Source organism: Juglans microcarpa x Juglans regia, chromosome 2S, assembly GCF_004785595.1.
Source record: "Juglans microcarpa x Juglans regia isolate MS1-56 chromosome 2S, Jm3101_v1.0, whole genome shotgun sequence".
NCBI lineage: Eukaryota > Viridiplantae > Streptophyta > Magnoliopsida > Fagales > Juglandaceae > Juglans > Juglans microcarpa x Juglans regia.
The window spans coordinates 23,222,530-23,236,579 of NC_054597.1; the positions used below are offsets into that span (position 1 = coordinate 23,222,530).

A 14,050-nucleotide genomic window follows, 5' to 3' on the forward strand; every position below is an offset into this window, starting at 1 on the left:
AGTGTGCAAGCGTCGTGCAGTCGCTTTGAAAAAAATGAATAAATATGGGACCCACATGAAAAGAAATTAATATTTTAATAATAGACCCCACTCTTTTTCAAAGCGACTGCACAGCGCTTGCGTACTCCACGACTGTATGTTGTATTACTCTTAATCTTATTGCTTTTCCTTTGGCCGGTAAACACTGTTACGTCTCATGTGTTGGGGTTAACGATCTTTTACACCCGATTCCGCCCATGGATACAGGTTGGGAATCCCTCAGCCAAGGGGCAGCACTGGATGCACTACCAGTACTACTTATCCGACATTGCAATCTGCCCAGTCCTTGGGTACCCATCATTCATTTATTAGTCATGGCCGTTAAATAGTTTCATACATTCAAACATTCATTTATTTCCAATCATTTCCTTTCCTTTTCTTTCATTTTCATTGGTTCATTTCATTTCATAAAAACATCTTTTCATAATCATAAAGCATAAAACCTCATCATCTATTTCATGGAACATACATACAATACATACTAAATATAACATCCATTTACATGCATACAACTATTCTTGGAGTGCATAAAAATGAGCTACCAAAGAAGACCATTACATACATATGCTTAAACCTTAATACCTTAGCATAGATTCATAAAATATTTTCATTCTAAGAAACATTTTTTTTTTCATTTCATAAAAGAACATTTTATCATAAAATCATTTTATAAGATATTCATTTTCATTTTCGCATCTTTAGAAAACTGTAGAAGAGTATGAACATAATATTTAACTGGACTTCATGCTATGTACATTTTATCCAGTCCGTTCATGTGCGTGTCAGATGGCAACCTACATGCATTCTCAACCTTTTGTCATTTCCTCTTCATTTACAAGAACACTAAACGTAGAATTTGCATAATAAAACTATTCCTAACTCTTAGTCCATTCTCTCCCTCATGGCAAAAACCCCACCCTCAAATCCAACAATTCATGATTTAATTTGATTTAAAAAAATAATAAAATGATTTGAATTTTAAAAATAAAAATATATATTCAAGGGATGGGGAGGGGCTAGGATGGAGAGGGCCTTCATGTGGGTGGAGGAGCAGCCCCTCCCCTCTTCCTTTTGTTTTTTTTGTTTTTAAAAATTCGAATTTGTTTAATTTTACTTTTTTTATTTTAGATTTTTTTGTTTTCAGTTTTTTAAGAAATGATTTTTTTTTTTTTTTTCACTTTTGATGACTATTTTCATTAAAGAGGTGCGATATTTTTGATATCTGATTATTAAAAGAGCGAGAGACGATGGTTGATCAAAACTTAAAAGTACATTAAACTGTTTTTATTTAAAAAAAAAAGTTATTTTGTTATTTGTTTCAAAGAATTTAGGCACATTTTAACGATAATAATAATAATTTAGGCATATTTTAATAAAAAATAAATAAAAGAATTTAGGCATAGACATAAATTAAGCTTGATAATACGTTCAAAATGCAAAACGCGTAGACAACTAATTAAGAACTAAGAAGAGAAGGGGAAAAGAAGATCGGCATCATCTCCACGCTCACGGATTTGGCGGACCATCAAAGCCACCTTAGCGAAACGAATCTGCTGTATATGACATTTCATACGAAGATGGCGACAGAGAGACACGGTTCTTTACCCTCGACATCTCACGAAGATAACGTCATGTGTGTTTTTCCAAACTCTAATTTCTTTGCCTTGCCGATTTGATTTGAGTTTGTAAGTTAAAATTTCATCAATTTTCGAGTAGCAATTGATGGTTCTAGCTTGCGAGTGATAAAAAAATCTGCAATTCTTGTAATTTCTGCTTAGGTGGAGGGCGTTTGGTTCTCAAGAAAGTTGTGCTTTTTTTGTTTTTTAATGGAGTTCATTGCTTGGTGGGAACTCTTAGGTTTCTGGATATACTGCATGAGGCTCCTTTACTTGGTAACCGCAAATCCAGAAGCATTTTTGGGAGCATTTTCTACTGTTTCTTCCTGGCAAGTGGAGAGCTCCTTTTGACTTTATAACCCTGAATTATTGCAAAAACTTCTGCATTTCTTTATTGAGTGGAGATCGCTGATTGTTCATCAACTTCAGGCAGGTTACGCCGTGCTGGCTGCGGGAGCTCCATGGATTTTCCGTCCTATACAGGACTTGATGTCCCCGTTGCTTTGCAGTTGCAGTGTTGTTCTCTTACTAGTCACAGGTTTTTTCACCCTTTAACTATGCTTGTTTTTAGACATGTATTATTTGCAATGAGCGCATTGTTTGAATCTAATTGCTCTCAATGCTTTTACGTAAAAACTCATTTCATCTTTGAAATTTGAACGTGAACATTATGTATTTGGGGATGAAGGATTTGTAAAACACGTGTATACCTAGTATGTTGTTTAATAATTCCATAGAGGCTTAGTATATCAGCTGCTGTTTTTTTTACGAAACCACATTGTGCAAATGCGATATCTCTAGGATGTCTGTCTGGCAATTCTATCTTTATGTTTCTTTGGTGCCTGAATGTCCACCATTTCAACCTTCTTCTACATAATCTAACTCTTTCTTTTGGGTGCTACTATTGCTTGTACCTTAGTTTAGAATCGAACGGCATGTGCTATCATAAGGATAGGGAATTGAGCCAATGATGATCATATATGTCAATGTTTCAGGCATCTTTCAGCAATATCTGGTTTACCAAGTCCAGAAAATACGCTTGCAGGTAATCTTGATCAGTTACTTGGTAGAATGTCAATCTTCCAATGTCTATTATTCAGTTGCTCTCTCTCTCTCTCTCTCTCTCTCACGCAATCCCTCTCCCACTCTTCCACATACAAATTTCTGCTGATCTTTCCAGTTTGTAGAAGCCTCTTCAGGGTTTTTTTTCTAGAAAGTTTATCCTGGATATATCAGTACTTGGACCAGATAATATGTATTATTAAACTCACTTACTGCTCTATTGAAAGTGGAACTGCCTTTTGAATTGAAATTACTGGTTATAAGAAAAAGAAAATAAGTGATCTTAAGCAGTGGTGGAACCATAAGTTTTTCTGAGGTGGGGCCAACTTTTCTAACGTATGACACGTTTATGTAAAATAAAAAGTGACAAATCTTAATTTTAATTCACGAAAAATTATAAAAACATAACTATATATAAAAATCAGATCTCAATAACTTGCTATATACATGCAGAAATAAAATTCTAAAAATACAACTTAACATCTGTTTCAGATTTCTGATGGCAATGTTTCATGGATATATATTCATCCATTATTACTTTTGCAATGAAATATTTAGAATTTATTTTCTTCATAAAACCCATCAAGTGATCTTTTAGAAGCCTATCGTTCATTCTAGTTTGTAAGGTAATTTATCAAGATTAATGTAAAATCTAGATATTTTGCCGTCACATTAAGCATATAATACTACAATTGAGATCTTAAATAAATACTTTCTTGCTCAATGAAGACTAGGGGATAAAACTTCTCAATTATTTTTCCTGTAGATCATCAAACTTAAATATTTATTTTGAATTTATTTCACTTTGGGTTCCATATTAAGAAGCCTAATATTGTATAATAAAAGACTTTGGGATACAAATTAATAAGTTTATTATTTGTCGTAAACCTGACTTTAATTCAATTTTGGAGGGACCACCACATCATAGAAAATAGATAATATATAGAAATTATACAAAATTTTGGGACTATTGGAAAAAAAAAATGGAAAGGCATTTATATGTATATAGAAATTTTAGAAAATCTTGGAGAGCACATGAGTTTTTTTCTTTTTTTTGGGGGGGGGGGGGGGGGGGGGGGGAATTTCCTATATATATAGAATTATGAAAAAAATTTAGGAGGGATTTTGAATTTTAAAAACATTTGGGGGGTGGGGGTGGGGGCCACAACCACTAGCGTGGTTCCGGCCCCTGATCTTAAGGCTATCGGTCCCTGTACTGTGGGTGAATCTGCATTCTAGCCATGAATTACAAATCTTGAAGCTACTGCAAACTTACCAAAAGGTTTTGGCCGTTTGCATATTGATTGTAAAGAGTGGGTTTTCTATTTAGATCCAAAAGGTGTGTTGGCATGTAATTTATGTTTTTCCATATGTTATTTGGCTTAAAAACAATGATATTCACATTTTTCTTGTAGGGTTACTATAGCTTCAGCCAAAAGTTGAAGCATGTTGTTCGCCTACCTTTTGCCATTACTGCATATGGTATGTATACATGTGCTCGCTCCCTTTTATTTATTATTATTTTTTTTTTCTGTGGAATCCAACTGAAAGAATTTTTTTTTATCAGTATTCAAAATTTTATTGATAATAAGAATAGGCAAGAGCCCAAGTACACAAGACACATACAAGAGCGTCACCTATGCATGATAATCTAATGATACAAGAAATTCATGAAAATTCATACCGTTAAAACCAATTACAATCGACTGATGGAGTCAAGTATTGACAAAGAAAGTTCCAAGCTCATACATTGACTGTTCACGATTTTCAAAACTTCTTTTGTTTTTCTCCCTCCAAAGACACCCATAGGCATATTGGAACCATTTTTCAAATTACTTCTATTTGTGAATTGCCCTGAAAGCCTCTCCAAGATACTGGAAGATCGATTACCCTTCTCGACATCACCCAAACTAGTCCCACCCTAGTAAAGAATTCATTTCATATGGTTGTGGCAATCTCACATTGAATTAGTAGATGATTAATGGACTCCGCACTCTTTTTGAACATGCAAAACCAATCCATGACAATGATTTAGCATTTCCTTAAGCTTTCTAATCTGAGGACCTTCCCCAAGGAATCCAAAAGAACTTTGATGAAATTAATTAGAAGGAAAGGATTCGTGTGGATAGATCCAAATTGTTGGGAATGAAAGGTCGCTGAATTGAACTGATGAGTGCTCAATCTTCATTAGGGCCTGATTTTGAAATGAGTTTTCAGATTCCCATAAAATTTGGTGTTACCTGTTTTCATGCTTTTATGTATCTTTATGTGGAAATTCCAATGTCTATTGGTGGTTCTTTCTCTTTGCAATCATTTTTATTTTATTATTGTTATTAGGAACTGCTGCAATGCTACTAGTGATCGTATGGAAACCCCACATTGGTATTCTTTCCATCTCAACAATATTGAGGTACACGTACCATCTAGTTATGATGCCCGAGAGAATACATCTCCTGCATTATATTTAGTTTCCTTTTGTAAAATTAAGTTAAAAGGGTGAGATTAGCAAGAATTTGCCTTTTTTGGAATGCAAACAAATATGTCTTAAAGGGTAAATTCTTTTTTCCCCAAGAGTAGAATACGAAGTGTAGCACTATTCATCCGGGTTCCAGACCGGGAACCTGGGTATGCCCAGACCGGAACCCGGATTTCAAATCTGGTCTGGAACGGGGCCCGGGACCTGGGTTTGCATTCGGGTTCAGGGTTGTAAACTTTTTTATTTTTATTTTTTTTTATAAAACAGCCTATATGTTAATTATCAAAAAAAATAAAACAGCCTATATGTTATGATTTTTTTTAATAAAACAGCCTATATGTTATGAATCTTTTTTTTCAAGAAAAAGAACATACAGATTGTTGGAAAGCATAATTTTTATACATAAAATTCTATATTTTATTTAATTTTTTTCAAGAAAAAAATGATGTTGAAAATCATAATTTTTTTAAATGGATGAAAACCTATACTTTATTAAAGTTTTTCTAGAAGAAAATGATGCTGAAAACCATGATTTGTTATATATATAAAAGCCTATATATTATTAAATATTCCAAGAAGTATAATACTAATGCATTGAACATTGTACATATAATAAAAATTTATCAAACTGGGAAACTAAATTTATGTAAAAACTAACTAAAGCTAGAAACAACTAATTAACTTCTTAATTAAATGCATGTAAAATAAAAAATAAAATAAAATATTCATCTCGTAAAATGCATACAACACAATGCAATCCACTACATATTACATTGTTTGGTATTTATACATTAGATTACAAAACACAAAATTACAATTTGAGTTACAACAACAGCACCTACAGGTTCATATGACACATTTCCTTGTCTAGATCTCCAAATCAACCATGCCCCAGAAATTGACAGTTCAAGAAGCAGGGTTGCCAAAACTCCAACAGCCACTACCCAATAATTTTGTTGCCACCATGTTTAGCAATGCTCCAAAGGATTCCAATTGTGAATATGAAAGGAAAATGCAGGAAAGATTTATTAAAATCCAAACTAGTCAAAAGGGAGGGGAATTAATATAGAGGATTCCATAAAGAATGTCAATATAATTGCAGATATGACAAGTATATAGAAGACTAGTTACCTAAAGCATGTAGCTAACATGGCCCAGGTTGCTAGATATGAAATTAGCATTTCAATTATAAGTGGGTTTAACAAGAAGAAAAAAACTAGACAAGATGGCCTCAAACAATAAAACTACTTCAATTTAGGTATTTCATTCAAGATTAACACCAGACAAGATGCGTAATCAACTTCCTAATATGTCCCTTAAAATGAAACTGCAATATCAAATAGTGCATCAGACCGCAAATATTCCAGTCACTGAAAATGAACTGAATGTGTTTCATTCATTTGGCAATACATCTCTCCATCTTATATATCTAAGAATATCTTCATGTCATATGAACAACCCAAAACAAGATGTTCTTCTTTGAATGATGACTTCTGTGTGAATCAGAAACCTACCTAAAGTACCCAGAGCTCAAATTCTAAGCATCCTCTTGACAACCTAAGTGGCAAAATAATATTACTTTATAATGTACCATTAACCAAGGTACGGCACAAATAATCAAGAACAATGGGGAAAAACTCTAAGAAATCACATTGAGAGGTTCAGTTCCAACCAAGTTAAAACTATTCATAGGACACATCAAGTAATACTTGTAAAATGGTAGACTATCAGATCCATAGACTGTATTGTTGCTTTATATCCTTTATACATGTAATATTTGTTTTATTATGCGCCTATAACAGAACAGTATCTCTTTCTCGTATCTCTTCACCAACTCTCTATTTCTGGAAAAGTGTATCAATTAATTTGTGGTTAGCATATTTCAAAACATGAATCTAACATAAAACAAATGCATAAAAAAACTTGAGAATCAAACCCAAAATATGAGTAAACTCAGATCTGGGTCTAAATCATGATTCATCATTTGCAAAACCAAAAGAATGCAAAATCTGAATCTGGGTCTCATAGCCTTTTTCATGTCATATATTAGACAAAAGCTCTACTTCCTCATTCATATTAAGTTTAACCAAACACACACAAACACAAAATAAAATTGACAGAAGGCAAGCCTTCAATAATTATCTCAAAGCTGTAGATCTCAGAACACAGAGCGAGTGGAAAACGAACCATCTTGGGGTCGTCGAATGTAGATCACTGGGCTAATGGCGAAGCTAGTCCTTGCTTGGCTAAACCTACAAAAGAACACAGACCCAAATCAACATAGAGAAAGAGAGAGATATGGAGAAAACCCAACCTTGGGTTCTTGACGTTGGAGAGGTTGTCGACTGGCGGAGTGACACAGTCATGAAGACGGAGGCAACGAAGCTTCGTCGGCAGAGGAAGAATGGCTGGGAGGCTAGGGTTTCAACACAAGAGGAGAGAGAGAGAGAGAGAGAGTAGAGAGATCGAAAGGCCGGTGGTGACTCTGGTGAGAGAGAGAGATGGCTGCAGAACTTGAACCTAGGGTTTTGTTGGTTTGGCGAGAGCAAGAGAGAGAGAGAGTAGAGAGGAGAAGAGAGGTCACCTAGGGTTTTGTTGGTTCGGCGAGAGCGAGAGAGAAGAAAGAGAGAGAGAGAGTAGAGAGGAGAGGAGAGGTCGAGACCCGCGTAGGAAAATCTTTTTCCTTATAAAGCCCGGGTACAAACCCAAAACTCGGATTTAAACCCGGTACCTGGATCCGGTATACCCGGATGTTCTTATGCAGGCCTGAACCCATAACTGAAATCTGGTTATCCGGGTTCCGGACTGGGCCGGGAAAAAACTCAGCCCGGATGAACCGTCCTAACGAAGTGCACTAAAAAACCCCAAGTGTAAACATTGGTGTCAAGAGTGCTTATTGCCAACGAATACCTTGATAGTAAATTAGGCTTTTTTCTAATAAGCCAATTCATTTGGGACCCTGCAGATCCACAATTTTTCTTATTTAAAGACCAGCCCTTATAAATATGCCAGCTGCTATGAACATGAGACTTCTATCAACCTTCTCATTGGGATTGAGGAATAATGAAGAGCCTGTACCGTCTCATCTCCTTTTGTAGATGATACTGTGATCTTTTGTGAGGCCAACTTTAATGTTTAGGCTATTCAGCATGAGAGCAAGTGGAGCTGGTAATATTAGCTGGATTCCTTTCAAAAAGTTGGACTTTTGAGGTTGAAGTGTTTCTAGCACGTGCTCCTCCCCCGGGATGGCCCTCCTTGCCCTCTGCAGAATATATGGAGATATAAGGCATCGTCAAATTAATCCATATGTTTAGATTTTCATTCTGTCATCTCTATCATATGCCATTTATAAATTTAAATCTGAAGGGTTTTAGTTTGACTAAGTGGGCTGTTTAAATGTCCATTGATTGTTCTAGATGTGCTTAATTTGTGAATTAAAAAGTGCTAGGGAATCACTTCTAAGTTTCAATCTGAGACTTCAATTTTAGAAAGAATGGATGCAGATTTACCAGAAAAATAATTTGCACGTCTGTGTATAGAAAAGTTATGATATAATATGGTGGGGATGCTCTAATAGATAACTGTATTAAAAAGTAGTAGATGCAATTTGAACATTAAAAACACTATTACAAACTATTAATACATTCATAAAGTATCAAAATGCATTAGGATCTAGGAAGTATCGATGTTGTCTGTTATCCCTGCTCCATAGCCTTAGTGGAACCATTGTGAGATATCTAATGATCATGAATTCTGATATTTAAATTTACTCCCAATCTTTCATCTCCAGTTTGAGGATTTGAATATTAGCTGTCATGTTTACTTGTCAAAAAAAAAATATTGGCTGTCATGTTTTAATACTCCTGATTACTGATTACTTCTTGTCCTTAGCAAAAAATGAATTGAAAATTCTTGAACTTACTGTTGTGAAATTATTATAAAATGTTCTTCCAATGTTAGCTTGCCAAGCTATGTACTGCTGACAAAATCTTGGTCGACCATAAATTTGCAGGATTATTATGATAATTGAAGCAATATGTGCTGGATCTTTCATGAGTATCTATATTGGTGAGTGTTTATATTAAAGGGAGGTTTTGAGGATTTGGATTGTGTTTATGACAATTGATTAGGAAATATCAGGGAATTTTTCTTTATGCTGATGTAGCTGCTAAAGTTTTCCATTTCATGCTGGACCTTTTATTGTGTTTCATCTTAATAAAGGGTTTGGTGGTGATGTTCATGATGAGGGAGTGACACTCATGTTTTTATATACATTTATAACAAGCATGGTTATTGACAAAGTTTATTGAGTCCAGCATTTATGCTCCTAAGAAATATAAATGTTGCTCTAACAACCTATGGGCCCAAATAAATAAAAAGATACATAGTTGTTCTTAGGATTTCTTTCAATGGCAGGTTTTATGTGTTATTCTCCATACTATGTAAGACAACTATGAAATATGAATACACTCTCAAGGTTGTTGAGATAAACATGATGTCACTTTTTTTTTTTCATTCCGACTGCATAGAATAATTCTGTTTGTCCATGAGCAAAGCATTTTTTTTTTGTTTGAGATAATATTTAAGATTCCAATATTTGGGTATACCACATGCTGTCATCCGGAAAAACCTTGCATATATTAGCATTTTATATTGGTGAAAATTGTAAGAGTTCTCCTTGTGTTACACCTGCCTAGCTGAGTTTGAGACTATCGATTTTTTTCCCCAGTAAGACCCTCCACCAAGCACATATGGATAGAATATGAGCTCATACATTCAGGATGTATTTGAGGTTGTATGTTCTAACTTTTTTCCATGGGTCTTTTGGTCCTTGCAGGTTATGTACACCAGTACAATTCATTGAATTCTCAGCCCGATGTTCTAAAGTCATTATATTCTCCGCTTCAACCATCAAGTTCTTTGGAAGGTTTGAGGTAATCATGTAGTCATTAATAATTATGTTTTAACTCCATTTCCATCTTCAAGCTTTTTGGAATGGGAGACTTAATTCATCTTGAGATTATTTAGCATTATTTTAAATAATGATGCATCAATTACTATATGTTGGTATGATATATGGTACAGGACAGATTGCCAGAGTTCATATTTACTCTCTCTCTCTCTCTCTCTCTCTCTCTCTCACAGACACACACACACACACACACACACAAACACATTTGGGCAGGCTCAATTCTGTTAGTAGGGGTATATATATGTTGTAATACATAATCCATAATGTGGGTTGATTGGTACCACAGGTATCATGAAGGTGGTCGACTCTCTGATGAGCAAATGGCTTTGTTGCAATACCAGCGTGAAAACCTTCACTTTTTGAGTGAGGAGGTATGCGATGATCTGAAATTTACAATTGGCAGTGCTTCGTTCTTTGCATTTCATATTCAATGGTACCTTCTGCTGGCGCTTTGGTGTTCCATTCTGCATAAAGAATTTCAGTTTTTAATACATATGTTACCACATGTTTTATAAAACATAATATATTTGGGTTTGCATGTCTATTAAGGTGTATGATTATTAATATCCAAACATTTGACCATGTAGATTCTGCGATTGCAAGAGTGCTTAAGTAAATATGAACGGTCTAATGATGGAAGCACACCTCAGGTGATTATCGCTCTAGCTAATATTATTTATTTTTTTTTTTACCAGTAAAAATACTATTGATAGAACTAGGCAAATGCCCATGTACACAAGAGGTATACAAGATAAACACCTAGTTAGGAAGAAGAGGGAGAGATAGATACAAGGAATTGTGAACGTTAAGATCATTGAAATCTATAGCTATTATCCAAAGAAATAATGTCTTGAAAAACAGGCTTCTTAGCTCCTCCACCGAATGTACTTTGTCTTCAAATGTTTCATTACTTTCCTTCCAAATACACCGTATAGACTCCTCCAGCTGGTGAGAAACAAATGTGTGTAAATGTGAAACAAGGAGAAGTTATGTCTGTGTGTATAACATCATATACACACGGGCATAGTTACCAGTTTTGTGTAAATGTGTCTTAATGCAGGATGTGTAAATGTGTGTAGGCTGTGTGTCAAGTGATGGTAGTGTCAAATTACCAGTTTTGGCCATGAAAGGTCTTATAATATTTAACCTCTGAGACATTTATTCCAAAATGTCAGAATAAGTGAGATCTAATCACACTACGGCAGGACAAGTAACTTTAGTAGCCTACTCGTGTAATATTAAAGGTGAACTGCAATAATAATTGAACATGGACACAGCGGATAGTTTTTTTTTTTTTTTTTCATCTTGGAACACTTAGCTGGGCTACCTATTTTATTCTGGAGCCACTTCAGAAAATTATGACCAGAGATAACACCAAGTAGGGGCCTGTATAAAATTATTATGTGAATGGTATAATTGTGATTGGGAGTGGTGCTCATTGGATTTTAACTACAAATTATGCAAAGATCCCCCCCCCCCCCCCCCCTCCCGGGCACGCGGGCAGAACAAAATGGTAATTTTCTAGTTTCCCTGGCACCAAAGGCTGGAATGGTTGTAGTTTTTACATTTATGGATAGCAGTAGATATCGTATATGGTTCTGTAATTTGATTACATGGAAGTTGAATGTTTCCAAAGAATTGGTTCTTATGGCTCCATGTGCAGGTTGATCTTGCCCACATGTTAGCAGCTCGTGATCAGGAACTACGGACCCTTACCGCTGAGGTAATACCTGTTGATTCTTTCCCACTTGTTCATGTGACAGTTCCCCAAATGTTTGTCCCTGTTGTTGTCTTTGATTTTAAGGTTGCAAGAGTTTCATGGTGCTTGCTGATATGCATTTAAAATGAAACAATGTGTTGTCAATCTTGGACTTGTCCTCTTTAGGTAATCAACAGTACAATGATTACATTATCTTTGCCTAAATGATTGGACTTATGCTTTTTGGGTAATTAACTGCACAATGTTTAAATTATCTTGCTTAAATGATGACAAGCCGATTACTCTTTTCACACATTGTGATGTGTTGCTGTGGTCAAATGAATTCAATAATTCTATCCAGGGAACCAGAAAGGGCGATTTTACTGCCTACTACATATGTTCATTTCCTGTGCTGGTTTTAGGAGACCTATATTTTGGGCACATGAACTCACGAGTCTACATGAGTTCAAATTCTGTACACATCACATATTACGTTTCTTCTGGACACATCCCATATTACCATTCAAAGGGAAATTTGGCATTTTTAAACTCACTGTTAGAAGCAATCATTTCTAGTTCAAGTTCACTGTTAGAAGAAATAAACACCACTGGGAAGACACTTGGAGAGGGAAAACTGAAGCAGCAAACAAGAGTTTTCTACTTCATTCCTTCTATTCAACAGATGAATGAGATGAACTGCCTACATATTTATTGATGTCTTGGCAGTAGATATTATTGTTACTGGAAGAGATGTAACCTCATTTTTTGGTAATCTTCACTAAGAGCAGTTAAACTGAATTCTTTGAAACAATGGTGTACAGGAGGATAATTTGTTTTCCAATTAACAAACCTGTTGAATTTTTTTCTCTGCCCCCGGACACATACAATCTGTGGGCATGGTTCTATTTAGCAAATAGACTTGTAGCATTTGACATTGGTCTTCTTTTACATTTTGAAACTTAAAATAGATACTGAAAGGGACTTGTGTTGCAGGTGAATCAGCTGCAGTCTGAGCTAAGGCTTGCTCGTTCTTTGATAGCTGAGAGGGACTCCGAAATACAGCGAGTGCGCACTACCAACAACCAGGCAAGAACTAGTGTTTTGGCTTAATTACGTATTACATATTCGTATCATGGTTGTGGAAGACCTCAGACTTTTGTATCAATTACATAAACATCTGGTTTTGTGCGTGTTAAGTATCTCTATTAGCAATATTGTCAAAATTTTATGCTTATTTTGACTTTTTCGTTTTTCGGGGGCTTGATATTTGATAGTATGTCGAAGAGAATGAAAGACTAAGAGCTATTTTAGGAGAATGGAGTACCCGAGCAGCAAAGGTATTGTCTCGTCTCTTCTATTAGCTAATATGTTAATGATTATCAGCTCCTCCAACTCTGTGCTTCACTTACCTTTGGTATGGGATATTTTTGCTAACCTAGTTTCAAAATTTGATGTACTAAAGCTTGAACGAGCATTGGAGGTTGAACGAATGTCAAATCTCGAACTGCAAAAGAAGATCACAACACTCAGAAATCAACCAACTGCATCAGTGGAACCCACAGAAAACCGTGGAGCATAGTCACACTGCACAAGATATGCATATGTTGACATGTTTTTACTATTCCACAATGCTGCAATCAGTGCCATTCCTTTCGTAGGTTAAATGAAAGCGGAATTAAAAAAAAAAATTAAAGAAGGAAAGAAAGATTCAAAGAAAGATCAAGAAGCGTGTACAGAAGGTCAAGCATTGCAGCTCAGATTATTGAATGTGTATATATATATATATATATATATATATATATATATAACTGTTCGCTGAACTGGTTTTCTTTTTTCTTTTTTTCTTTTTTTCTTTTTTTCTTTCCCACTTGAACATCCATTCACGGCAGGTGGCAGCTGCCTATAATATGTTGTATATTGAGAGGAAGAAATATGCGGCATTTTCAAGATTGAGAGAAATCGGTGGGAGAGAGAGCTTTTTTCTTCCCCTAAAACTGTCTGGTGGCGAATCAAGTTTGTGATCCTGGTTTTAGGATTCAGGTTTCTTTTCTGTGATATTGTTCCTCATTTCCTCTGCTTCAAGAGAATCATCCTGTAGATTTTTCAGACCCGATAATATAGATTGCAACGTCACTCAGTGGACGAGTACCTAACATGTAGAACATGTCAAAGACATAACGAGTCCG

The 14,050-nt window shown here is 35.3% G+C and overlaps 1 protein-coding gene and 1 long non-coding RNA gene across 2 annotated transcripts; one reads left to right on the forward strand and one right to left on the reverse strand.

Annotated features, from left to right (window-relative positions):
- The first annotated feature begins 1,466 nt into the window (after positions 1-1,466).
- LOC121252881 (protein FIP1) lies at positions 1,467-13,634 on the forward strand. Its single transcript, XM_041152713.1, has 14 exons — positions 1,467-1,672; positions 1,897-1,984; positions 2,085-2,193; positions 2,651-2,700; positions 4,133-4,199; positions 5,055-5,127; positions 9,206-9,261; positions 10,031-10,127; positions 10,452-10,536; positions 10,753-10,815; positions 11,829-11,888; positions 12,858-12,950; positions 13,139-13,201; positions 13,327-13,634. Exons 1-14 carry the CDS (start codon positions 1,599-1,601, stop codon positions 13,441-13,443), a joined length of 1,095 nt encoding a protein of 364 aa, XP_041008647.1. The 5' UTR covers positions 1,467-1,598; the 3' UTR covers positions 13,444-13,634.
- LOC121252882 lies at positions 5,906-7,489 on the reverse strand. Its single transcript, XR_005938298.1, has 2 exons — positions 7,381-7,489; positions 5,906-6,133 (listed from the first exon to the last, which is right to left on the reverse strand). It is a non-coding gene; the product is annotated as an uncharacterized LOC121252882 (long non-coding RNA).
- Positions 13,635-14,050: the final 416 nt, after the last annotated feature.